This window comes from Paroedura picta, chromosome 4 (genome assembly GCF_049243985.1).
Source record: "Paroedura picta isolate Pp20150507F chromosome 4, Ppicta_v3.0, whole genome shotgun sequence".
In the NCBI taxonomy this organism is placed as follows: domain Eukaryota; kingdom Metazoa; phylum Chordata; class Lepidosauria; order Squamata; family Gekkonidae; genus Paroedura; species Paroedura picta.
In genome coordinates, this window is record NC_135372.1 from 42,357,992 (window position 1) to 42,382,625 (window position 24,634).

At 41.9% G+C, this 24,634-nt stretch overlaps 1 protein-coding gene across 5 annotated transcripts in view; it reads left to right on the forward strand.

Moving 5' to 3' along the window:
• Nucleotides 1-24,634, forward strand: part of SWT1 (SWT1 RNA endoribonuclease homolog) — a 40,077-nt gene that overhangs the window by 795 nt on the left and 14,648 nt on the right. For all 5 annotated transcript variants that reach the window (XR_013230059.1, XM_077332652.1, XM_077332654.1 and 2 more), the window contains exons 2-13: nucleotides 4,886-4,958; nucleotides 6,814-6,882; nucleotides 7,812-7,870; nucleotides 10,091-10,829; nucleotides 11,835-11,900; nucleotides 13,119-13,248; nucleotides 13,361-13,459; nucleotides 15,486-15,674; nucleotides 15,955-16,048; nucleotides 18,419-18,552; nucleotides 19,298-19,440; nucleotides 22,065-22,203. Coding sequence is in view for 4 of the 5 variants with exons in the window: in XM_077332652.1 (XP_077188767.1) it covers nucleotides 4,902-4,958; nucleotides 6,814-6,882; nucleotides 7,812-7,870; nucleotides 10,091-10,829; nucleotides 11,835-11,900; nucleotides 13,119-13,248; nucleotides 13,361-13,459; nucleotides 15,486-15,674; nucleotides 15,955-16,048; nucleotides 18,419-18,552; nucleotides 19,298-19,440; nucleotides 22,065-22,203 (1,918 nt within the window). In the remaining variant the exon portion in view is untranslated. The remainder of the gene's footprint in view (nucleotides 1-4,885; nucleotides 4,959-6,813; nucleotides 6,883-7,811; nucleotides 7,871-10,090; nucleotides 10,830-11,834; nucleotides 11,901-13,118; nucleotides 13,249-13,360; nucleotides 13,460-15,485; nucleotides 15,675-15,954; nucleotides 16,049-18,418; nucleotides 18,553-19,297; nucleotides 19,441-22,064; nucleotides 22,204-24,634) is intronic.

Sequence of the window (24,634 nt, forward strand, 5' to 3'; positions counted from 1 at the left end):
GTAAATCCAGCCCACGGAAATCAATGAGGTTAGGCTGGAATCGCTCATAGGACTGTGACTGGATACTGTTTCGGGTGCTCGCAGTGCCGAGGAGCGAGAAACAATCTTATCTCTTACAATGAAATTGTTACAACGTGGGCTTTATTGGAGAGGCGCTGCCGCCCCACTCGTTCCAGTAGCTCGGAATGACGGCAATGCCGTAACAGCGATGACTCATACCAAAATAGATACAAATGGGTAGCCGTGTTGGTCTGAAGTAGCACAATAAAATCAGAGTCCAGTAGCACCTTTAAGACCAACAAAGATTTATTCAGGGCGTGAGCTTTGGAGTGCACGTAATCTTTGTCAGAAGAAATCGGAAACCCAGTGTAACCAAAAGGTCAATGAAGAGCTCTCCTAAACAGTTTCCTTCTTACACCGTTTCCTGGAGGGATGGAGTCGCATGCCTCTCTAGCAAGCAAAGGGAGAGTGGTGCTTTTTCTGAAAATGCCCTTTGCCTTCCCGACCTTAACACCTTCTCAGATACAGGATGGATAGAGCAGATCATTGTGGGAGAAAGGAGGTGATGACAGGGGTCTTGGGCTTTTGTGGGCTGCAGCCCAATTTGCCAGTTTCCTGAAATTTTGTTCCGTTTGCCAGTAAGCGGTCAAAGGGAAGAAGTGGGAAGTGTCCCATGTTACAGGTGCTATTACTGTAGTAGAGAGCGCAGTGGAAAGCAAAACAAGCTGAACATATGGATGTATATAAACAATCATTCAGATGTGTAGCCATGTTGGTCTGAAACAACAGAACAAAGTTGGAGGCCAGTGGCACCTTTAAGACCAACAAGGATTAATTCTGGATATAAGCTTTAATATGCATGCACACTTCTTCAGGTATGCTGAAACCGTTTTCCTCAGGCCTTACATATAGGTAGAGGGGGAGGTATTTGCCAGCATGGGCTAGTTAGAGTTAAAATGCACAAGAAACTGGGCATTAAATATAGCTGAGATTGGATTATTTTTGGCTTTTCCATGGAGAAGCAACGGAGAGGCAGCAAAACAGAAGTCAGAACAGAATGAATTAAGGCAAAACATTCCAGTTATGTCCCTCTCCTAAGGCAAAACAAATAAGACATAAGAGGACAGGGGACATAACTCCGCACAGCCAGACATCCCACTTCAAGGAAGAGGTTGCTGTGGGGATGCCTCCATGCTTGGAGGGAAATGGATGGAGCACAGTGGCAGGATCTCAGTTAATTACTTTGTGTTCCACAATTGGGGATGTATCTGTCCATTAGTGTCCAGTCTTGACATTTATTTCTTTTACTACGTTCCCCTCCCCCCAGAGTTGAACCCAAACAAACAATAATTTCATACACTTAGCTTCCTATTCCTGTATTATCCTTGAATCTGCAAGGCCCGGATAGCAAAGAAGGTAACAATAGGGGTATTGTAAAAGGTGGCCGCTGCCCCCCCCCCCAAAAGGCAAGGAACCTTCAGTGCAAACCAAGTATCTTTTTAAACCTTTTGACCCTAGATGACCTCCTGAAATAATTTTTCAGATTTCATGGAGTCCCAGAAGTGATGTCAGATGGCCATGCCCCCTGCCACACCTCTAGCAGTGACATCACTACCTGCACCCTTAGCCCCCATTTCTCCCCCCCCCCACTGCCTTCACTACTACTATTGTGGCTCTGCCTCACGTAGGCCAGAAAGAAGAGTAAGAATTGAAAATACAGACATCTGTTTGGGAATCTCTGATCTAATATAACCTTTTGACTGTGGAGGCGCTCCTGAAATAATTTCCAGGTGTTGAGGAGCTCTGGAAGTGAAATCATCTGGCCATGCTTCCCCCTACACTCTTGGAAGTTGTCACCAGAAGTGATATCACCACCCATGTAAACAAGCAGGCTTGAGAAGGACTTGGAGAGAGGGGGAGAGACAGGAGGCCGCTTAATCTTTGGGGTAATGTCTTTGGAGTGAGTTTGCTGGGGTTCAACTGCTTGGTTCCTGACACTAAGATCTAAAGGCAGATTACATAGCAGTTTAGCCCCTGAATATTTACTAATATTTACTAATTCTGTAGCACTGATAGTTTTAGGCTCAAATGGGTAGCCCTGTTGGTCTGAAGTAGCAGAACAAAGTTTGAGTCCAGTGGCATCTTTAAGACCAGCTAAGTTTTATTCAGGGTGTAGGCTTTCATGTGCATGCACACTTCCTCAGATGCAATGAAATGGGAGTTAACAGTTCATATAGGTAGTGAGCAGTAGATAATATACAGATTAATGAAAATATTTAACAGATTCCACAATCAAACAGGGATAACAAGCTTCATTTAAAAAGTTACCATTTGTTTGGTGCAGTTCCAGGTTAAAACATGGTAAAGAAAATAATTCAAAATGAGAGTGTTACACGCAGATGTAGCTTTCATTATGGTATGCTGAGAGCAATTAGATGAGATCCTGCCCTTGTGCTCCATTCATCTCCTCTGAACAATGGAGGGATCTCTACAGCATCTTCTTGGAAGTGAGGCAGTTGGTGGCACAAAGCCATCTCTGTTTCCAGATTAGAGGAGGACATATCAATTTACTTTACAATCCTGATCTATTATTTCAAAAAAGAGATGAACTAAAGAGGACATATGACCCTTCTGAAGGATTATTGAAAATACAGATGTAAGGGTTGAATGAGGTTATGTACTAAGATAAGAAACCAATATCTCTGTTGAGTCCTGGAATTCCATTGTTCTGAGTGTTGTAATAACTTGCAACTCAGCAATTTCCCTTTCCACTCTGTTCTTGAAGTTCCTTTGTACTGACAGCTACTTTGAGGCCTTGTAATTTTTGATGTCAGATTTATGTTAATCTATTCTTTGGCTATTAGAGTTCATGCCTATATAGGTGCCAGTTTTGGGATAGTGTTCTGTTAATTGAATTCTTCAAACAGATGTCCAAAGGCTGGATGTATAACAATATTCTTGCTACTTGTATTTCCGTATTCCTACCATTCCTTCATTGTGTATTTCTTGACTTAATAATGATTTTAAATGTTAGTTCACTGATTCTGCTATCACTACAAATATTGCAAATGGACCTCAGATTGAACTTGACTTTTCTGTTTTGTCTCCATTGAAAAGTGCATGTGTCTGTGTGTGGGGGGGGGGGGAGGGGGAATTGTATTTGCATTTATATTTCTTTAATTTTTAAAAGAGTTTTGTTGCATGCTGACAAAGCAGCTGCCCTCTTAATAGGCTGACATACTGGCATTAGGAGGAGAAATCTTGCTTCTTTCACATATCAAAAAACTGGCCCTTAATTATGATTTTTAAAAAAATAAGCAGCAGTTCTGAAATCTTACTGTTGTGGGTCAGGCAGAACTCAAATTGAGAAGGGGCTTCCTCTCACTATAAGGGGCAGCAGTCTGATTTACATATCATTAATTGTGGAGTAAATGAGAGGAGTAAAGCTTGTCTGAGTATAGTGCTATGATTCCCTGCTCCTCCCCTACATGCAACCAGCTGGGTGACCTTGGGCTCACCAAAGCACTGACAAAGCTGTTCTGACCAAGCAGTGATATTAGGGCTCTCTCAGCCTCACCCACCTCACAGGGTGTCTGTTGTGGGGAGAGGAAAGTTAAGGCGACTGTAATCCGCTTTGAGATTCCTTCATGTAGAGAAAAGCGGCATATAAGAACCAGCTCTTCTTCTTTTCTTCTTAAGAAGCATGAACCCATGAGGGCTCACGGGGAGGGGAAAATCCCCCTCCCTTGCAGGTTGAGTATGCCTCCTCCCCATATTGCCACTGGTTCTGACTATACTTTCGTCCGCCTCCAAGAAACCTTTTAGGTTGCTGTAGCAACCCAATCTGCCTTTTTTTGTTCATGTATGCACATCCGAAGCCTTAGTTGGTGGCTGTGTAAAGTGCCATTCGATCATGGCTGACTTATGACTACCCCATAGGATTTTCCAGGGAGGACTTGAACAGAGGCAGATTGCCACTAATAATAATAGCGAATCATATTTTTGTGCAAACATCTAGCTGGCAGTGTAAAAATGATCCCACCCAGCCCATGACCCAGGAGGAAATCTACATGCCTTGAAAGAGTTTTTTTGGTCTTCCCCCCATCCCTCCCTTCCAGTCTTCTTACTGTGGTTGCTACCACCACTAATGTTCTTTGTATTTCTCTACCTATGGACTGAGGCACTGGTTGAGGCACAGGCAGGAGCTCTATGCATGCATGTATACTGCTTCAGACACATGCCTTCCTCTGTGGCCAGCTTAATTGTCTGTAGCCCAGTCAAGAATTTCTGGTCTTTTGTGTGGATGAATAGCCAGATACCCTGGGTACGATCAAAGATGGAGATCTTTGAAAGAAAGATACCCTTACATATTGAAATACCTTCTCTTTACCCTAGAGCACAAGGACACTGGAAGATTATATCAAAACACTACTGAATGTTGGGTGTATGTATTAAGTGCCATCAAATTCCTTTTGACCTATGGCGATCCTGCCTATTTGTCTTCATAAAGGAAACTCCTTGTAGCCTGAAATTTGAAATATTTATGCTTCCATTTCCAAAGCAACTATATTTTCTTTGCAATCAGTATTAGTTAAGTATTAATTAAGGGATCCTGGATCTCTTTATCATAACAGGCAGAATCCTAAAGGACCCAAGGCTAATTGGATTTGGCTGATTTTTCACCCCCAAAACGAACTGGTTCTATGAGATGTAAGAATGAAAGCACATAAGTAACTTTAATAATGATGCCAAGACAGTAGATTTAAATATGAGTTCTATTTCATGTAACGAGAAGTTGTTTTGCATTTGGCTGGTATTGTTTAGACAATAGTCTTTGAAAATAATGATTATGTGTCTTGGAAGTAATGTCCTTTCATTGTTTTAGATTCTGAAGCGTTAGCATGTCCCAAAAGGACAACAGGAAATCCAGCAAAAAGTGTGACTCTTCAGACAGCAGGGTAAGAAAGTATGAATGCTAAGAAAATGGGTCTCTGAACGTGTTCAGAGCCACAATGTAGAAATATTGCTAGCTGCTGAGGATAGGTTGGGATGATCTCATCCCATCACAAGTAGAGGTAGTAGCAACAATAATTTTTAAAATGCATTTTTGCCAGGAGAAGTCCTACCCAGGAGAAGTCCAATACTTTTTGAATATTAATAATTCCTCTTTTTTGGCACATTGCAAGAGGAGTCTTGGCAATTAGCGTTGTCAAGTCCAGATTAAAGGTCGGGCCATCCTACTCCTCCCCTTCTTGTGAAGTCATTTCCTCCTACCAAAATTCCATTTCCATCTCATGTCACTTTCCCCTTCCTTCTATACCACTTCATATTGCTTGTAAGCATTGGCATGTACATGTTCTTATGTCACAGTAACCTTTTCATCCTAAATATTTGTGCTGGTATAGCCAATTACATTCCATTCAGCTTTAAGAACAAAACCTTCTTGGAGTCCTCCTTGAGGTGCTTGTCAATGCTAAAGAGAAAACTCCATTTAGAACAGTGGTCCCCAACCTTTTTATCACCGGGGACCACTCAACGCTTGACAATTTTACTGAGGCCCGGTGGGGTGGGGGTAGTTTACTCCTTTACTCTCAACCACTGCCCTAATGCTCTCTGATCGCTATGGTAATGTTTAAACATCCATTCAAAATAAGATACAGACACACGACAACAATGAACATAAGGAACATTTTATTTTCATGGAAATTTTAATTCATGACAATGACAAATCAATGGGAACCCTGAGCTTGTTTCTCTGCAACGAGATAGTCCCATCTGGGAGTGATGGGAGACAATGACACCCGAAGTGTGTTGTAAAGGGCCAGGGAGGGGGATGAAGTAAAGGGCCGGGGGGGGGGGGGGGAGAAGGCATCCTTCGCGGCCCACCTCCAATTAGTAGATGGACCACATGTGGTCTGCGGCCCACAGGTTCGGGATTGCTAATTTAGAATTCCCACTGGAGAGCAATTCCATCCCTTTCCCAATCAGTTCCATGCCTTTCCCAATCCCTAATTTGTCTCTGGTCTTTAGCATCATGACAGGCAACAGTCATTTTCTCCTAGTCTCCAGAGCCAGCTTGGTGTAGTGGTTAAGAGTGGCAGCCAAAAATCTGGAGAACGGGGTTTGATTCACCACTACTCTATAGAACTGCTGGGTGACTGTGGGCTAGTTGCAGTTCTCTCAGAGTTTTCTCAGCCTCACCTACCCACAGGGTTCTGTTGTGTGGAGAGGAAGGGAAGGTGACCGTAAGCCACTTTGAAAATCTTTTGGTTAAGAAAATGCAGGGTGCAAAAACCTCCTCCTCTTCCTGCTGCACCTTACAGTCCTACTCTTTATGGTTTGTCTACCCAGGAGAAGTCCTAGAGCATCTACTCTCTGCAGCCACGCTAGGACTGCTACTTCTCTTAGACTCTGTCTCTTCTTTCCAAACCGCCATTTCCTAGAGGGGAACTGATTTCTGTAGTCTGGAGATCAATTGTAATTTCAGGAGAATTCCAGGTTCCAACTTGGGGTTGGTAACCCTACTGGGAATCAACCGCATGCAGCTATGCACTTAATGTTTTGTTCCTGTGATAATCTAGTCACTTTCTTGCCTGTGGTAAGAGTTGCCTTTGGGCAGCAACACCTGGAAGCTTTTATAAATTTGGTATTTTCCCCCACTTTTGGCCATTGGTACTCTATAGAGGTAATTGTTTTTTGTGTGAAACTAGTAAATGTAGAATTTGTGATGCTTTGTTCTTCTTAGGAGTTAGGGGTATTGTGCTCTGCTTTTATGTTATAATTTTAAAACATTTCTTTTTGTGTGTGTTTTAGCATTCCAAGACATCCAGTGACAGGAGTTTGGGCCATTCCAGCTCATTTTCTTCAGAAAGTGTTACAAAAGTGAGCTCTTGGGTATTGTTGAATGAAAAAGTTTAAAATATGTATTTTGTCTCTTTGCTTTAAAAAGTTAAAAGCTGTTAGAGCAATGCACTAGAGATGTCTGCCTGATTGTGAAGAACATTTATTTGCGCCTGCTGATTTTAATTAGTGAAAATTGCTCTGACGGCATGCTTTGTTTAATTTAAATGCTGAAATTCAAGTTGAAACCTGCATGCATAGTGATGTAGTCTGTCAATACCACTGATTCACTGTGATTCCCCCTTTTATTCTAAATATTTAATTACTAATGCCTGAATTAATAAAGCTTACCAAATATGCTGGTGCAAATCTGAGGATTGCCAAGGCATAGATGCACCATTTGTACAATGCAGCTGGCTAAGTAGAGCGTGTAGCACCAATTCTGAAACAACAGGCTCAAAAAAACGGTTTGAGAGTTAAATTCACAATGATTTTGGCTGCCCTGGCTCTTTTCAATTGAAACAATGAGGCACATTCCTCTTGTCTCTGGGCTTTGGATGTTTCTGATGCATTGTCTCCCTTTGATCTGGCCTCTGTGGCCATATAATTTCAGTCATGTAATTTGCTTTTGTTTTGTTCCCAGTAGAAATTTTCTTTATGGTGCTCTGTCCTTGTTGGTCCTAAAATGTCCTGCAGCTTAGAATCTTTCCTGTTAAAAGCTGAAATGCCACAGTATTATTTCTTTCTTTGATTTGTAGGCTGGCCTCCCAGCAAAGTCTTGCACTGGTCAAGTGGAACGGCAGCAGGAAGCAGTGGTTGCCAATGGGAGGTCTCCTGCCATAGTGGGAGAGCTGGCAACCATCCTGTAGAATATTTTAAATGAATAGCTGTTCCTCCACTGAGATGCATTGATTGTGGAGGATTGGAGTGCTCCTGCATATTTATTATGAGTCCTTGTTGTTCTCTTTCAGAAATACAAAGGGGCAGAAGTCAGTAAATCTAATGCCAAAGAACAGCTCTGTGGTCAAAGGTAAACTGTTATTTGCAATAAACTCTAAAATGTTACTGTGTAGTTTATTCTTTGTAGCTGAGACCACGATTTTTTGACAGTCCTGGAAGGGTTTTCTGAATGGGTGGGAGTTAATTAGTTTTGTATATATTTTTTAAATTTTGGCAAAGTTTTTTCAGTTATGACCATATATGGTCATTTTGATCACCCCCTCCCCAAATGGCCAATGATGGACCTGGAGGGGATGGGAAGGGGAGGGGTCATGGGTGGGCATGTATATAGCAATGCTTCCCAACCATATTCTGCATGGTTGTGCCGCTTCTGGGTTTCTTGAAGCCTGAAGAATGTTTCGGGGGGTTCTCAATGGTAAAAAGCTGGTTTAGACATTAATTAATGCATTCCATATAGTTAAAGATTAGAGTTCAGTTAGTGATTAGAGTATATTAATTGCCTGGCATTAATCCAATTAACTTACTCACAGCATCTAAAGAAAGCTTCTCCACTATTCTCCTGGCATGGGAGAACAGCAGGGGACCTTAACTTTCTTTTCCCTTTTGGGTACAGGATGAGGAGAATCAAACTGGCTGCTGGCTTTCTTGTCCAGAGGCAGAGTGATGACTTGTGCTTTTAAATCGTAAACATAAATTTCTTTCTCTATGTGTGACCATTTTTGTTAGTCTGTAAAATCTGAACTCAGGCTACTTTTCATAAAAAAGCCTTTCTCAACCATGTACTGTGTCTGAAGGAAATTGTAGAGTTGTCTTCCCATCTTTCCTCAGACACATTGAAGGGTGCCAGATTTGCCTACATCTGTTTGGAAACCCCAACACTGAGGGACGGACAATCAAGAATACCCTTCCTCTTCACAAGGGCATGTAGATGGTTTGTCTTGTGCCCTACGTCAGGAGTAGTCAACCTGTGGTCCTCCAGATGTTCATGGACTACAATTCCCATGAGCTCCTGCCAGCAAACGCTGGCAGGGGCTCATGAGAATTGTAGTCCGTGAACATCTGGAGGACCACGGGTTGACTACCCCTGCCCTACGTCACTGGGGCTTGCTTCTCCACACGGGGAGTGAGATCTACCTGGTCCCGTCTTGGCAAGAGAGGAAGCGGATTGGGGTTCTTCCTGTTTGCTGCAGTATGCCTCTTAATGTGGCTGCAGCAGCAGGTACTTTTAACCCTTAAGGTTGACCACTCTAGGGCTGCATCTTGGAGCTGGGGGGCTTTTGGAGGAAGCTGTTAGGGCCGAATTTCTGCAGCCTCTAACCTATGGGCAGAACTTGTTGCAAGCATACATGTTTTTCTTCTCTCAGTAGGGATGGTGAACTCTTAATTATTAGTTTAAAAACTTTTTAAACCTAATATTTAATGTCCATTTTTATGCATTTTAATCTGTCTGTAAACCGCCCTGGGCCTCCAAAGAAGGGCAGGATATAAATGGGGAAAAAAAACTTAAAATAAATAAACGGAGAGTCTGTCACCTCCCCCTTCAAAGAAAATCCCCATTTTATTTGTTTGTTGGATTTATTCCCCACCGCTGTCAGCGAGCTGTCTTGCAGCGGGCTACATGAATAAAAGATAAAATCCTCACATAAAAAGTTAAAATATTCCAACCTCCCATTACCAAACCAGAAAACGGCAGCGAAAGAATAAAATGCCAACCTCCTCCCCAGGCAGAGTAGTTCAGCAGTGGAATCAGCTGCCTAAGGAGGTGGTGAGCTCCCCCTCACTATCAGTCTTCAAACAGTGGTTGGACAGATACTTATCCTGAATGCTTTACGATGATCCTGCAATGAGTAGGGGGTGGGACTAGATTGTCTGTACGGCCCTTCCAATTCTATTCAATTCTCAATAAATCTATTTATTCTTTAACCACGTGGTGTGGAGAAGCCAATTACTGTTAGAGAGGTTTTTAGAGGTTTTTGTATTGTAACTGCAGTGCACCTTCTGGTGCTTGGTTCTGTTTCCTAGAGTTGGTCTTTTGGCCCATGGTCCTGGCTTTGGGTCCTGTTTCTGTGAAGGTTGAAGCCCATAGCTCTAGGGAGCATTCTACTGCAGCCCTGAGCTGCTGAGCAGGGGGAAATCCTCTCAGCTGTTAATCCCTTTCCCTTCATACCTTATAGGCTGCCCTCTTATAACTGAACTTTTAAAAATCTGTGTTTTGTTCCTTGAGAAACGGCCTTTTGACCAAAATTTCAACTCTCACAAGTTTCTTTGTAATAACTCCTTTCTGTGACAGGTTTGACGCTAGTGCTGGATGCACCAAAACGAAAAGAAGCCATGATCTCAAAGATCTGGAAAAACAGGCTTCGGAAGGAACCAACAGCGCTAGCTTTATTCCGTTGCCCATGGAGAAGCGGGACAAGATCACTTTGCATTTTAAAACCAAGGCTAAAGTTGTGGGTGGCGGAAGAAGCAATAAGGACACTACGGCAGCTTTACCTAGCAGTAGAGACTCTGGATCAAACGCCTGCCGTGAATCTGATGCTCAAAGAAGGGGAAAGCAGTTGGAGGACTTGAAGGTCCTAAAGAGCTGGGAGAAGCACAAAAAGAAGGCCAGAATGGAACGCGCCAAACTAAAAGAAACCATAGTGAAGCATGTGCTAGAGCAGTATGAGGAAACCGCCCTTCCTACCCGGTGCTCCTCCCACCATAAGAAAAAGCCTTCCAATTTTAGTACCATTAGCAGACTGCCGAAACCATTCAAAAAGCCATCTCCCGCTTTTGACGATTCTTCGAGTAGGAAGACGTTCACGCAAGCAGGCAGAGAAGAACCTCTGAAAACAGCCAAGCACGCTTCACCTGAGCTACCCAGAAAAAGTGGCAAGGAGATTCCGCGCATTCCTTTGGCTGAACGGACGAAAGGCTGGAAGTGCCATGAGCTGAAGGGACAGCATTGTCTTGAACCTGTGGATCAGACCCGTAGTGCAGGGTCACCCAGAAAAAACAGGGAGGAAAAAGTCCTGCATATCCATCAGGTAAGATTAAATACAAAAATGAAACCAAGAGCTGAAATAGCCAAGCCTCCTTCGCTGGCTCACTGTAATGAACCACATAAAGTCAAGTCTTTCATTGATACGGTACTTGCAGTATCTTTGTTTGACCATGTCTAAATCCATCTTCTGAGCATGCAATAGAATATGTACATATATCCAGTTATCTAATTTTACAATTTTTGTTGACTTGTTCCATGTATCCCCTATGACGTTGTATGTAAACTGCCCTGAGCCATACGGAAGGGCGGTATAGAAATCAAATCAAATATTGTAAGCTGGCAAGTCTGCCTAGGTCTCTGACCAACCTCTATATATATATATATATATATATATATATATATATATATATATATATATATATATATATATATATATATATATATATATATATATATATATATATATATATATATATATATATATATATATATATATATATATATATATATATATATATATATATATATATATATATATATATATATATATATATATATATATATATATATATATATATATATATATATATATATATATATATATATATATATATATATATAAAATAAAACATTTATCATGATATGTCCATATATGGTCATGTTAACCTGCTCCAACCCAAAACTGACCAAAGATGGGCCTGGAGGGAGGTGGGAAGGGAAGAGGCCCCGGCCAAACAAATCCCTGCTGGCCTGGTGATGTCACATCTGGTGGAAGTGTTTGGTGATGTCATTTATGGTGACATGTGACTTCCATGGGCATGGAGAAAAGTGTGCCCTGCTGACATCACTTCTAGGGTTTCTTGAAGCCTGAAGAATGTTTCAGGGGTTTCTTAACGGTAAAAATGTTCAGAAAAGCTGCTATATTGTAACGTTTTTGGTGGGACATCAATGTATTTATTGATACCATACTTTTCTGTTCAAAAACAAAGCTACCGGACATCAAGCATCCTAATGAAATAAAATCCTCATCCTGTTGTTTCTTTTACAGAACACCAGCAGTCTGCATCACCCTTGCCTAGCTGAGCCTACTGAGCCTACCAACACAGACCAAGAGGTTAGAGGCTACGTAAATTTATTAGTCTTATACGTCTGCATTCTGCTGCAGAGTTTTAGTCACACAGGTGCCAGCCTTGCCTTTTCCAGTCACATGCATGCATGAAGCTTGTATTGAAGCAGCCTATAGGTTTATCAAGGTATTGTCTACTCAGCCAGGCAGTATCTCAGCAGGGACTCAGGTAGAGGTTTTCACATTATTACTGCCTTAAAAAGGATTGCTTCCTGATCCTTTTAACTGGTGAATTGAATCTGTGACCTTCTGCATGTAGAACAGCTGCTCTCATGCATGCGGATTCCCCATTGCTCCTCATTGGCTCTGCAACTTCTTGTCTCATACAGAAATCTAGTATCAGCACCATGTATCTGTGACTGTAGCCACAGTTAGCTTGCTCCCGTTCATCAAGTATTCTTCCACCTAGGATTGAGAGTTCCAGGTTGGGCAATTCCTGAAGATCTGAGGATGGGGTCTGGATGGGGCAGGGTTTGGGGAGGGGAGGGATCCACCCTCCAAAGCTGCCATTTTCTCCAGGGTAGTCTAGAGATCAGTTGATTCCAAGAGATCTCCAGGTCCTATCTGAAAGTTGACAATCCTAGATCTTCAGCAGAAATCACCTCCAGCAATTATAAGTACCATTGGGGTTGCATAGGTGGGGCTGGTACAAGTATAAGGATCACTTAAACATATTTTCCCCCTGTACCTCACATAAATGCTTAATTTGATTGAAGTCTGGACATCACAGATAGGAATGGGGAGGGGCAGCCTGTGATCCCATGTCCTACTCAAAATCACTTACTCATGCTTGGTAGTTCTCTCCCTTCTGTCCCTTCTCTCTTCCTCCCATCCCCAGTTATTCCTGCACCAGTTCTGAGTTTGGAAAGCAGGAAGAAGATGGCAGGAAGAGCACAGAGAGCTTCTTCCTTCTGTAAATAAGATTACTTTATTTTTTAATTATATTAGATTTAAAGTATAGGAGGAAATAGAGAAAGGAAACATACAAAAACAATAATTGAAGTCTGCCATTGTACAGTCTTCAATATTCTCTTATCTGTTACAAAATAAGATTGCTTTCTGGGGGCCAAAGGTTGTGACTGTGGATAAGCTTGTTACCTGTTTGAGTCTAAAAATGCACTGGAGCAGGATCACTTCTTTTGGCCTGAATGGGTCAAAATATGCACATGGTTTGTCTGTATTACATCAATATTGCTGTCCCCACAGATGCAGATAGTCGAAGACTTGCATGCCGCTCGTGTTGACAAGAAGATAGCTTTGCCTGTGGTGGAGTCTTGCGGAGAGTTGACCAGCATGGAGATAGATCTTCCAGATGAGGACGCCAACAAGTCTTCTAGTAAGCTTACTTGGGGAGAGTATTTTCTGGCTTCCTCCCTAGGAACAGAGGGGTAAACAAGAAATCCAAATTGTCAAATTTCTCTTTACTGTGCCGCTTGTTCTTGTAACAGGGAAACTCTTGGATATGAATACTTTGATTGTGATTGACACGAATATACTGATCAGCCATCTAGACCTCATCAAATCTTTGAAGAATATGGATATCCCAGGTGTGTGGATTTAGCTGCATAGCTGAAACAGATGGAGAATATATGTATCTGGAAAATTAAGCAAGGAGCTGTTTTGTTTTGTTTTATTTGCATGGATATGGAAGTCCCCCTGAATTAATAGTCTGGGGAATGGCAGAGCTCACTCAACCACCAGCTCCAGGGAATTCAGCAAGTGCCTTTGGCGGTCAGTACACCAAACAGAGGGCCAAACTTTCCACTGAGTTCCGTACCATGCCCGCATACTCTATTCCTGGGATTGTTGGGGCCAGGAGTGCCTTAAAGGAAAAGCATTCCCAGACTCCGTTTTGCACCTTCTCTAGCAGACAAAGCATCTTTAATTGCTGTGCAACATAATTTGAAACCATTGCCTTTTCCGGTAGGCTACCTTTCTGGTTCTTGAACAGACAAGGCTGGATTGCATGGCTCCACCCCCATTGTGTTTGCCTGCAACTGAGGCTCAAATTAAACCTTAATGGAGGAGCTGAGAAATCTGTCTTCTGCATCTTTGGTGCTGTGTTTCTCATTCTCATTAGAAGAGGCATCCAGGGAGAAGAAGCAGCTTTTTCACACTACCACAGTCTGTGGCTGGTGGGGGTTCAGAGAGGGTCTTTTATCTGGGTACTAGGGCAGCCGCCTCCAGCACTTTCGTCATGTGGGAGATGTTTAGACTCTCTGCTGACATTTTAGCCCTACATTTTCCTGAAGAGATTGTCATGTTACAAACTAAAATAACTTATTTAAACAGAAATAAAAAAGGGTGAAGTTAGTGTCCAGGTAAGGCTTTGTGCCCACTAATCGCCCCATAGCTCCGTGGTACTTGAAAAGGTTGAAATATTTTGTGTTCTTCAATTAGGAGGTTCAGTATAGTGACTGGACAACCCTTGTTCTGTGGCCTCATTTTGCACATGGGGAACTACAAAACTCTCTTGCAAAACACTGGCTTTTAAACAGAATTTGAATGCAGTGGCACCTTTAAGACCGACAAAGCTTTATTCAAGGTGTAAGCTTTTATGTGCACCCATGCTTCCTCAAGAACAATGAAACAGGAATTACCAGTCCATATCTATAGGTAGAGGGTAAATTAGTAAACAGCATAATGAAGATGTTGAACAGATCCAGGGACCAAACAGGAATAACAAGCTTACCATCTAAGGTTACCATTTGTTTGGATTCTATTCCGGTGGTCGGGGAGGGAACATAGTGAGGGAAATAAATGGGCAGATGCATCCTAAACTCAAATTACTCTAGGCATATTAGTGGAAGATGCATCTGCCCATTTGTCCCCAATTTTGACAGATTTATTTACTTCATCCTCTACCTCAGGCTTCCTCAACCAGGGTTTTGTGAATGGGTGGGCGTTAATTAATTTTGTATATATATATTTAATTTATTAAACATTTATCAGGTGATATGACCATATATAGTCATGTTAACCTGACCCTCTCCCATGGCCAATGGAAGAGCCCCAGGTGAGCATGTACCCAGCTATGCTTCCCAGCAACATTCTGCATGATTGTGCCACTTCTAGGGTTTCTTGAAGCCTGAAGAATATTTCATGGGTTACTCAATGGTAAAAGAAGTTGAGAAAGACTGCTCTACCTATAAGTATGAACTGCCACAACTCAAATTCTGTTCTACTGCTTCAAACACGGCTACCCACTTGAAACAAGCTTTTAAAAGCATGTTCTGATGAGTGCATTTGATACATTCTTAAAACAGCTTTCCTTTTAACTTGTGAAGAGGAAAAAAATGAATGAACGTATTTACTAATATTTGGCATTCTTTGTTCTAATATAACTTGTTAATCAGACAGGATAGTAGACATGCAGAGATTTGAAGAACATCAAATAGTGCCTGCAATATCTGTATTTAAATGAACGTATTAGAAAAGGTAGTTATTTAAAAACATTCAAAGCAGGCGGCTGCTTTATAGCGGAGTCAGTTTTTCCTATAAACACCAGTACAGTATTTAGAAGAACAACTGTACATTTATTAGGGAGAAAACTGTATTTGTCTTTTGTTTCAGGCATTGGCAAATTTGGGCTTGTCATCCCCTGGGTGGTCTTGCAGGAACTAGACAATTTAAAGAAAGGAAGAATATTGGCAAATGTTGCTCAAAAAGCAATCCCTGCTGTACACTTCATCCACATGTGTCTGAAAGACCCAAATTCGAAGCTGTGGGGACAATCTGTGCAGCTTGCTTCTCAACAAACATGTAAGCAGACATAAAGGTGGGGGGTTCTGTTAAATCTGCAGCGTAGCCTGGCTAAAATTATTATTTTTAATTATTACTTTTATTAATTATTTTTTTAATGCTGCCCTTCCCTGAAGGCTCAGGGCAGCTTACAAGGTTTTGAATATGGCGTCTCCGTAATACTACAAGGGACAGAATTCAGGGACAGAATATTGATTTTTTTCTAGAGGGCTTAATAGATAGTTCTATGTTAAGCATCCAGCTACTTGAATATACCAATCTATTTTTGTTGAATCTTCAGACGGTTTCAGCATGGAGAACAACGATGATCGTGTGTTGCAGTGCTGCCTACAGTACCAGAAACTCTACCCTCAAGCTGAAGTTGTATTACTGACGTAAGTCCTGTGGGAATTACACTTTCCCCCCCTAATTCAGAGAGCTGTTTCCAGATAGAGAAAAGTAGTTCTTCCTAATCACATACATCCCTTTCAGGAATATGTATGTGATGTAAGTCAGGGATCATGAAAGAAACTTAATAAGGTCTAAGCTGTTCCAGAAGAGGAAGAAGGAAGAAGAAGAGTTGGTTCTTATATGCCGCTTTTCTCTACCTGAAGCGGCTTACAGTCACCTTCCCTTTTCTCTCCCCACAACAGACACCCTGTGAGGGAGGTGGGACTGAGAGAGCCCTGATATTACTGCTCGGTAACAGTTTTATCAGCGCCTTGGTGAGCCCAAGGTCACCCAGCTGACTGCATGTGGGGGAGTGCAGAATCAAACCCGGCATGCAAGATGTCATAGTCCCATTGTATACGGCACTGGTCAGACCACACCTGGAGTACTGTGTGCAGTTCTGGAGCCTTCACTTCAAGAAGGACGTAGATAAAATTTAAAGGGTACAGAGGAGAGCAATGAAGATGATCTGGGGCCAAGGGACCAAGCCCTATGAAGATAGGTTGAGGGACTTGGGAATGTTCAGCCTGGAGAAAAGGAGGTTGAGAGGGGACATGATAGCCCTCTTTAAGTATTTGAAAGGTTGTCACTTGGAGGAGGGCAGGATGCTGTTTCTGTTGGCTGCAGAGGAGAGGACACGCAGTAATGGGTTTAAACTACAAGTACAACAATATAGGCTAGATATCAGGAAAAAAATTTTTCACAGAGTAGTTCAGCAGTGGAATAGGCTGCCTAAGGAGGTGGTGAGCTCCCCCTCACTGGCAGTCTTCAAGAAAAGGTTGGATACACACTTTTCTTGGATGCTTTAGGATGCTTAGGGCTGATCCTGCATTGGGCAGGGGGTTGGACTAGATGGCCTGTATGGCCCCTTCCAACTCTATGATTCTATGATTCTATGATTAAATGTCCGCACTCCTACCACTACACCAAACTGGCTCTCCTGCCACTACACCAAACTGGCTCTCCTGCCTGCCTTGCTGAGTTCTGGAGACCCATTGTGGCTACTGAAGAATGAAGCTCCCTTTTGAAATGCTTGTCTGAAAAGCCGGTGGTATCTTTCGGACTCTTGGGCAGTCTTTCTGCGAGTTGAGGGAGCCATGTGTTCCTTAACTGGAGACACTTTATTTAGATGCAAAAAGCGAGCATTTTTAAATGTGTAAGAAGGACACAAAGCAGTTGGTGCTTGGCTCTGCATAGTTATTTTTCACATGAAAAACAGAAGGTTCCACCCGTTTAGAAAATACAACAAAAGTTGCAACAACAGAAAGGAAGAAAATAACCAATTGGTTTTAAACTATACATAGTCTCAAAACCCAATGAATCTCACCAGTAAAGAATGTCATTTTCAAATAAAACATTTGTTAAAGATACAGACGACAGAAGACATATTCAGCAAGGCAGTCTTCAACCAAAAGGTCTTCACTAGTGCTTCCCACATGTTACATCAAAATATGCATACATAGAGTTTAAAAGTATGAACCTTAGTGAGGATAAAAATATGATGGCAATTAAATCAACACGTGTCATGATTCAGTTACTTTCTTTACATGCTGCCGATCTCCAACAGAAATGCAAAGTGTCTTACATCTTCTCTCCACTCCTGTTTTATCCTCATAACAATCCAATGATGTAGATTAAGCTGAGAGTGTGTAAAACTAACAAATGCTCAAAATATGATATAATGAAGATCCAAGCAGTTTCTGTGAGCAAGGCAGTTAAATATAATCCTGCCATGTAAAAATAAATGGCCTTTACCCAGCTGTAAGTCCATTATGAAAATGCTGGAGGGCGTCACCCCAAGGGTCAGAAATGACTCGGTGCTTGCACAGGGGATACCTTTACCTTTAAGTCCATTATAAAGCATATAGAATATAATCTAAACCAGTATCAGGAAGTGGCTTTTATTTTAACTTGTGGAATGAGCTTCCAGAGAACATAAGGGCCCTAACGGAAACTAGCACAGTTCCATAGAGCCTGTAAGATGGAGTTCTTCCACTGGGTTTATGGATTTTATTTATAAAAATAAAATGTTTTTGGAATAGAATTTAGGACTCTGCGTCTTTGGTAAATCTTAATAGGTAGTAAAGGAAGTATGTGATTCGTGCACATCCCCTCTCTGTCTCTTGCAGAGAAATGTGTATGATGTAAAGAACATGGATTTGTCAACGGCAACACATGCTGATTCTGCTTTAAATGGCTTCATGTACAGAGCGAGTGGTAGACTTTGGCTCACATCTGCCCCAAGTTGAAATGCAACAATGCTGCCTTCCTTCCCGTTCCGAGAACCCAAAACAAAAGCAGATTTCTTTCCACAGGGATGATAAAAACTTGTGCAATAAAGCCCTGGTGAGTGAAGTAAAGGCCCTTAGAAAAGCAGAGCTGGTCATTGCACTCCGGAACTTGGCTGTAAATAGCGCCGCTTGCAGCACTTCGTTGCCATCAGGAAAAGGTTAGTTTTTCTAAAATCTGACCTAATATTTTCATTTTAGTGGGGGGTAAGGTCTGTATCAGAGGAAGATTTCTGTCCACCCACTAAAGCTTCATTGTTTCCTACAGTGCTATTAATTCTACCAGATGTCAAAACAGAATTTGTAGACTTTGCTGACATAAAGTGGAGGTTGTTTTGAAATGTTCCTGCGTTCTTTCCAAGCTCTCCTCCTGCAAGCTTCTGTAAGCTCTTCAGGCAGCCTTTCTCAAACTTCTTGTCATTCAGAAACCCCTGAAACATTCCTCAGGCTTCGCAAAACCCCAGAAGTGGCACAATCATGCAGAATATAGTTGAGAAGCATAGCTGTGTACATGCCCAACTGGGGCCCAACTGGGGCCACTTCCCTTCCCGCGCCCTCCTGGCCCATCATTGGTCATTTTGGAAGGGGGAAGCAGCTCCACATGACCGTATATGTTCAATCACCCAATAAATGTGTAAACATATATATAATGTTGAGAAAACTCTTCTTATGGACTTGAATGTGTCAGGATCAGTTTTAGACAGACAGAGCGAATTTTTTCTCCCAGACAACGGGAATTTCTACAGATAATTGTGAAATATGAAAGAGAATCTTTAAAGGAAACCAGCACTGATGGCAGCATAGTTACAGCCAAAGACTGTGAATGGAATGGAATAATTCATTTCCTTACCTGAAGTGTGAACAAAATCATCTGAATGTATAATATTAATTGTACTTGCTTAACAGATGCAGAGCCCAAGAACCTTAGGGAGAAGTCTACCGATCCTCTTCCCAGCATTATTTGTGACCTTGAAAAAAGCTTAGGAGAAGTCTTGTCATCTATATTACAAACAGAAATGAAGATTGCTTATGGAGACCTATGGACAGAGGTGACAGTCTTTTAGTGTGCAGACAAAAAGAAACATGATTAAAAATGAAACTATAATGTTACAGATATGACTGTCATAATTTAGCCATAGATGACTGTTAAAAAGTATATGTTTGTGTGTATGTGTGTGTATATATATATATGTGTGTGTGTATACACACACACACACATATACATACACCTGTACATATATACTGTATATATATATATACAGTCACTCTCATCAGTTCTAGCAAAATAGGGCAAGTCGCAAGCATCTACTTGAATCCAGAAAGTTAAATCTAGGATATTTGAAATTTAATGTGAGTTCATGCTCAATGTCAGACCGTAGTTCATTGTTAGATGACTGAGACTTAGGATCATGCTTTCCCCCTTCCATTGTGTACACTCTCTGACTATCTCATGGAGGACTGTAGTCTACCATTACAGCTGGCAAAGTCTACATAGTGTTTGCTTTCTAAAGCACATTTAAAAAAAAATGTTTGAAGTTGGTTATCAGTTGGCTCCCACTACCTGGGTTCAGTAGACCTGCTTGAGGGAGAGGAGTTACACGTATTGCTTCTGGCTGAGCTCCCATGAAAAGGAAATCTCTCAAAAGTAGGGAATCTCTCATGCTGTTAAAAGTGCTAAAATGTAAGAGCTGATCAGCCATTTTAATCAAGATTGACCTTTTCACCAAGACTGTGCTGCAAAATGAAGTAGGCCCACTGCAAAAAAAGTTCCTTTGTCTTGTTCTCTGTCTAAAAACTGCAGTAAGAAAAACTGAATCCAACAACCCACATAGCACAAAATAGAATGAAAAAGATTGTAAAATAATAATAATAATAGTAATTATTATTAATTTCATCATCATCATCAATTTTATGCTGCCCTTACCTGTCCGGCTCAGAGCAGCATATAGCAAGTTTAAAACAATTAATACATTTATAATGGATTAGTAATTAAACATTAATTAAAAGCAATTTTCAAACAGTCTCTTCTATTTCTATATAAACCCTTATGGGGAGAGGGGCAACCCAATGTTGTGGAGTTTAGTGGGGTGGATGGATTCTTGGGTAGGCCAGTATTACAGATGTTACTTTTCTGGCCTCAACCCTATGCCTGGTGTAACCGCTCAGTCTTACAGGCCCTGTGGACTGTTTTAAATCCTGTAGGGCCCTGATGTACTTTATTGTGGATAATTTAAACAGGCTATTGGGAATAATCCTTAGTTTCACTTGTCAGAGTCCTGCTCCTCCCCGTTATTAGCAAACCTGTGCTCTAGCCACTGGGAATCATATTTAAGTACCCTGCCAAGCTGCTTAGATTTCAGCATGTGTCACCCACAACACTCTCAAGCTATATCAAGCCAACTCTATCAAGCTTTAAATTAAAGCTGAGATTCTCAGGAAGCTGAATTCTGCATTTAGTGTCACATTCTGGTCACATTCTGGTCTTTTTCTTTTGTTCTCAAGGAATTGTGGCTCTGACATATTTCTTGGTACAGGGTACTTATATCCTGTGTGCCTGTAACTTCTTATCAATAAATTGTGAATGAGGGTAAAAGCTTTGAGCATCGTTTTGTGGGGAGAGAGGTGGGTATCTGGGTTGTATTCTGCTGGTTTTAAATTGTAAAGTTTTGATTGTGACTCGTGAGCCACCTTGAGCCATGAGGAAAGTCTGGATTTAAATATTTTAATAAATAAAAATGAGATACAAGTATTTCTTTGATCCCTCTGGGATTTCAGGTCATGGGCAAAATTGGATGCTTCGATTACCTATTCCAGAAACATTTTGGGGATAGTATAAAACAGGTCTCCATGATGGAATTTCTGTTGGAAGAAGAGGCGTCTACGCTGCTTAGTATTCCATTCCTGAAAAGAGCATCCTTAATTATATTGACTAGAGATGAGGTTTTGGATTGTTTTGGTATGCAAAGAGTTTCTCCTCTGTGAGACTGGAGGAGATAATCATTGGCACCTTATTAACAGGTAGGGGTATGCGTTTGGTATAAACCAAGCTGGAAAAGTACTCATGAGATACCTTACCAATATTTTTCAGAATATAGATGAGAGAATCTGATTAGCTACTGGAATAGCTGAGCCCAAATAAAACCGATTTTTTCTGGCTTTTATTTGGGTATATTCAGCAATACCATAGATCAGCTTGGACACGGGAGCTGAGAGCTTGGTGCAGCCTTGGCTTGGGCTGACTCCTCTTGCAGCTCAGTTTAAACCAGCCAGCTCAAGAATCGCTGGAACAGCAAGAGCTAAGAGCTTCCAGCGGGGTCTGCGTGCAGTGGGGAGAGACCTCTCTGTGACATGCTATTCCTGGGGCCAGTCTCTCCTGCAGCACAGTTTAACCCCTACAGGAGAACCAATCCAGCCCCTAGGCTAGGCTGGGTTTTTTACATCAGTTTCTTCTTGAAAAATTTGGGATTTCCAAAAAATCCCAGATCCAAATAACTGACAAGTATTAGAGTTTTCAGAAATCCTGGAAAATGTTTGGGTCCAACAGACCCAAACCAAAAAATGCTGATTTCCTCCCACACACACACATTTCTAGTAACAGGGTTGTGACATAATATCTGACTCAGTGCTAGAAACTCAAATCTTATCACCCCGTTTTAATTTCTTCTTTTTCTAGTTAGTGTATCGTACGCCTCCATGGACATTAGCAGACCTGCTGTTGTGCTACAAGAAACACTGGATAGCTGTTTTTGGACAGATCATACCGAGAAGCTTTCTTTCAACCATTGAATATCTATCAGCACATCTCTGTAAAGGTAGGAATGTTTGCATTGACTTGTGAGGATGCTCTGTATCTTATACAGAAAAGCCTGAATCAAAAGACATGTTTTAAATGTTTATCTAAATTTTATTTACGGTGGCTTACCCACCTAGGATACTCAGAACTTTGGTGCTGTGAGGGAGCTATTCATCTCCAGGAATTCCCAGCAACCAAACACCTCCCCCCCAACCCCCCCCCCCCCAAGTTACTCTGCAAAGGTGATAAAACTGGTTTCAAACTAGTTACAAGCTTGTAGAGTAGACATTTTTGAATGAAAGTTGGAGGTGGTCTTGGGAAATGCACTCCTGATACAGAGGGGTATTGTGACAAGACCCAGGGTTCTCATGACTCCCTCAGGCCTTGTTTGAAGTGATTTGATCCCCCTGTTCCTTTTCTGGAACCCTGGGATAAAACCCCTCTTTGATAATGTACGAACGTAAGTTACAGCAGTATTAGTTTGGTGCAGTGTGACATTCCTGATCGCCCAATTCCCAATGGTGGGAACCGGCCTTCCTGGTAAAAGGACTCCTGGAGGTGCACGGGTGGGTGTGCAAACATTCTCCCCCATTCCTTTATCATTTTATAGGGCCAAAATCAAACCAGAGATACCCGTCAGCTGAATAGCCAAAGAAATTGGCAAGCTGATGATGGCTAATGAGTTCAATATTTATCCTTCCATAAACCAGAGCCAAAATGAGCCCTGGGCATAGAACACTAGTTTTCAACACCAAAGTCTTCCTCAGTGACTCTTTGATACGTCTAGGTCAAACTCAGAGATATTTTCTATTTTTCAAAAAGACATATAACTCTTTTGCGCTATCACCTGGACCAAACAGTTTCATCGATCTTTGGAAACAGGGATCAAGTGGCTTACAGCCTACAAATGGACAACTGCCCCTTTGGCCAATTGAAGCTGTTCGCTAGCATGATCCCCTCCCCCAACATTTCTCAAGGCTTCTGGAATAAGAGTAAGGTTCTCCCCTCCCAACTGAGAATACTTAAGCGGTTCACTTTGTTATGCAGATGATAACACTGTTTGGCTTGAGCAGTTGTTATACATCATGTTTAGATAGTGCAAATGGAAAAGGGACTATTGCCTTGGGATTCTATAACAGAGCAAATGGTGACACTTAAACTTTCAGATAGATTGATATAGTGAAGGCACTTTCTCATGACAGGAATCTACTGATGCTTCAACGATTCTGCAGGTGCCACCTGTACATTGCATGCCTGACATAAAGATTGAGCTTCTCATCCTACCTGTTGCTTCTGGAGATTGTGGGAGCTGCATGGATTAACAGTCATGCAGGTTTTAGGGGGCTGCAGAGAGGAGGGGAAGTAAACTTACCCTGTTCTGCCTCTCCATTCATATTTGAGAGGGCTCAAAGGAGAGTGATGGGGATGATCTGAGGCCTGGGGACCAAGCCCTATGGGGAAAGGTTAAGGGAATTGGGAGTACTCGGCCTGGAGAAGAGGAGGCTGAGAGGAGACATGATTGCTCTCTTTAAGGATTTATTTTAAGTATCTGAAAGGTTCTTACTTAGAGGATAGGGAAAGGTTTCTGTTGGCAGCAGAGGATAGGACCCACAATGGGTTTAAACTACATGTAGAATGGTATTGACTAGATATCAGGAAAATATTTTCACAGTCAGAGCTGTTCAGCAGTGGAATAGGCTGCCTAAGGAAATGGTGAGCTCCCCCTCCCTGGCAATCTTCAAGCAACTGCTGGACAGATACCTATCATGGATGCTTTAGGCTTACCGTGCATTGAGCAAGGGGTTGGACTAGATGGCCCTTCCAACTCTATAATTTGATAATAAATCAAAGGATTGACCCCTGGTTGAGGTTCAGTGTTCTGTCTACTGCATCACTCTAGATATTCATCATCATACCTTGTGCTTTGTGCTTCCTGCTGTTTGATTCAGCCCAGTAGCCTGAGTCCTTGAGATGGTTCAGCGTTCTGAAATGTGAACTGTGCCTTCAATACAGCAGTTAAAACCTTAGCCCGAGAGCTGGCCTCACTACTAGGTTCCCTAGATTTCCTGGCACAGTGTGCTGCTGGTATCAGCAGCCAGGAAAAGAACTTCTCCCCTCTTATCTTGGTACATATTTGTCTGGTGCTCAAGAATGAAAGGGCATAACAGAAGGAACTCATATTGGATGGCTTATCAGGTTCCTCAGACAAGCAATTCAAAGGCCCACCTCCCCCCAAAATGGTTGTGGCTAGTAGGTCATAAAAGTGGGAGGTTAAGCCCAGGATCTCTATGAGATTTGCGAAGTTATTAGATTGGGGTCCCCAATCTCTGTTGATTTTATGTCTGGAGTTTTGGGAAAGGGAAGTGGACACTGCCACAAAATGGCTGCCATGGTGCGTTGGGGCCAGTCAGAATGTTGGAAAGTTGAAAGCCAATCATGGAGGAAGCAGC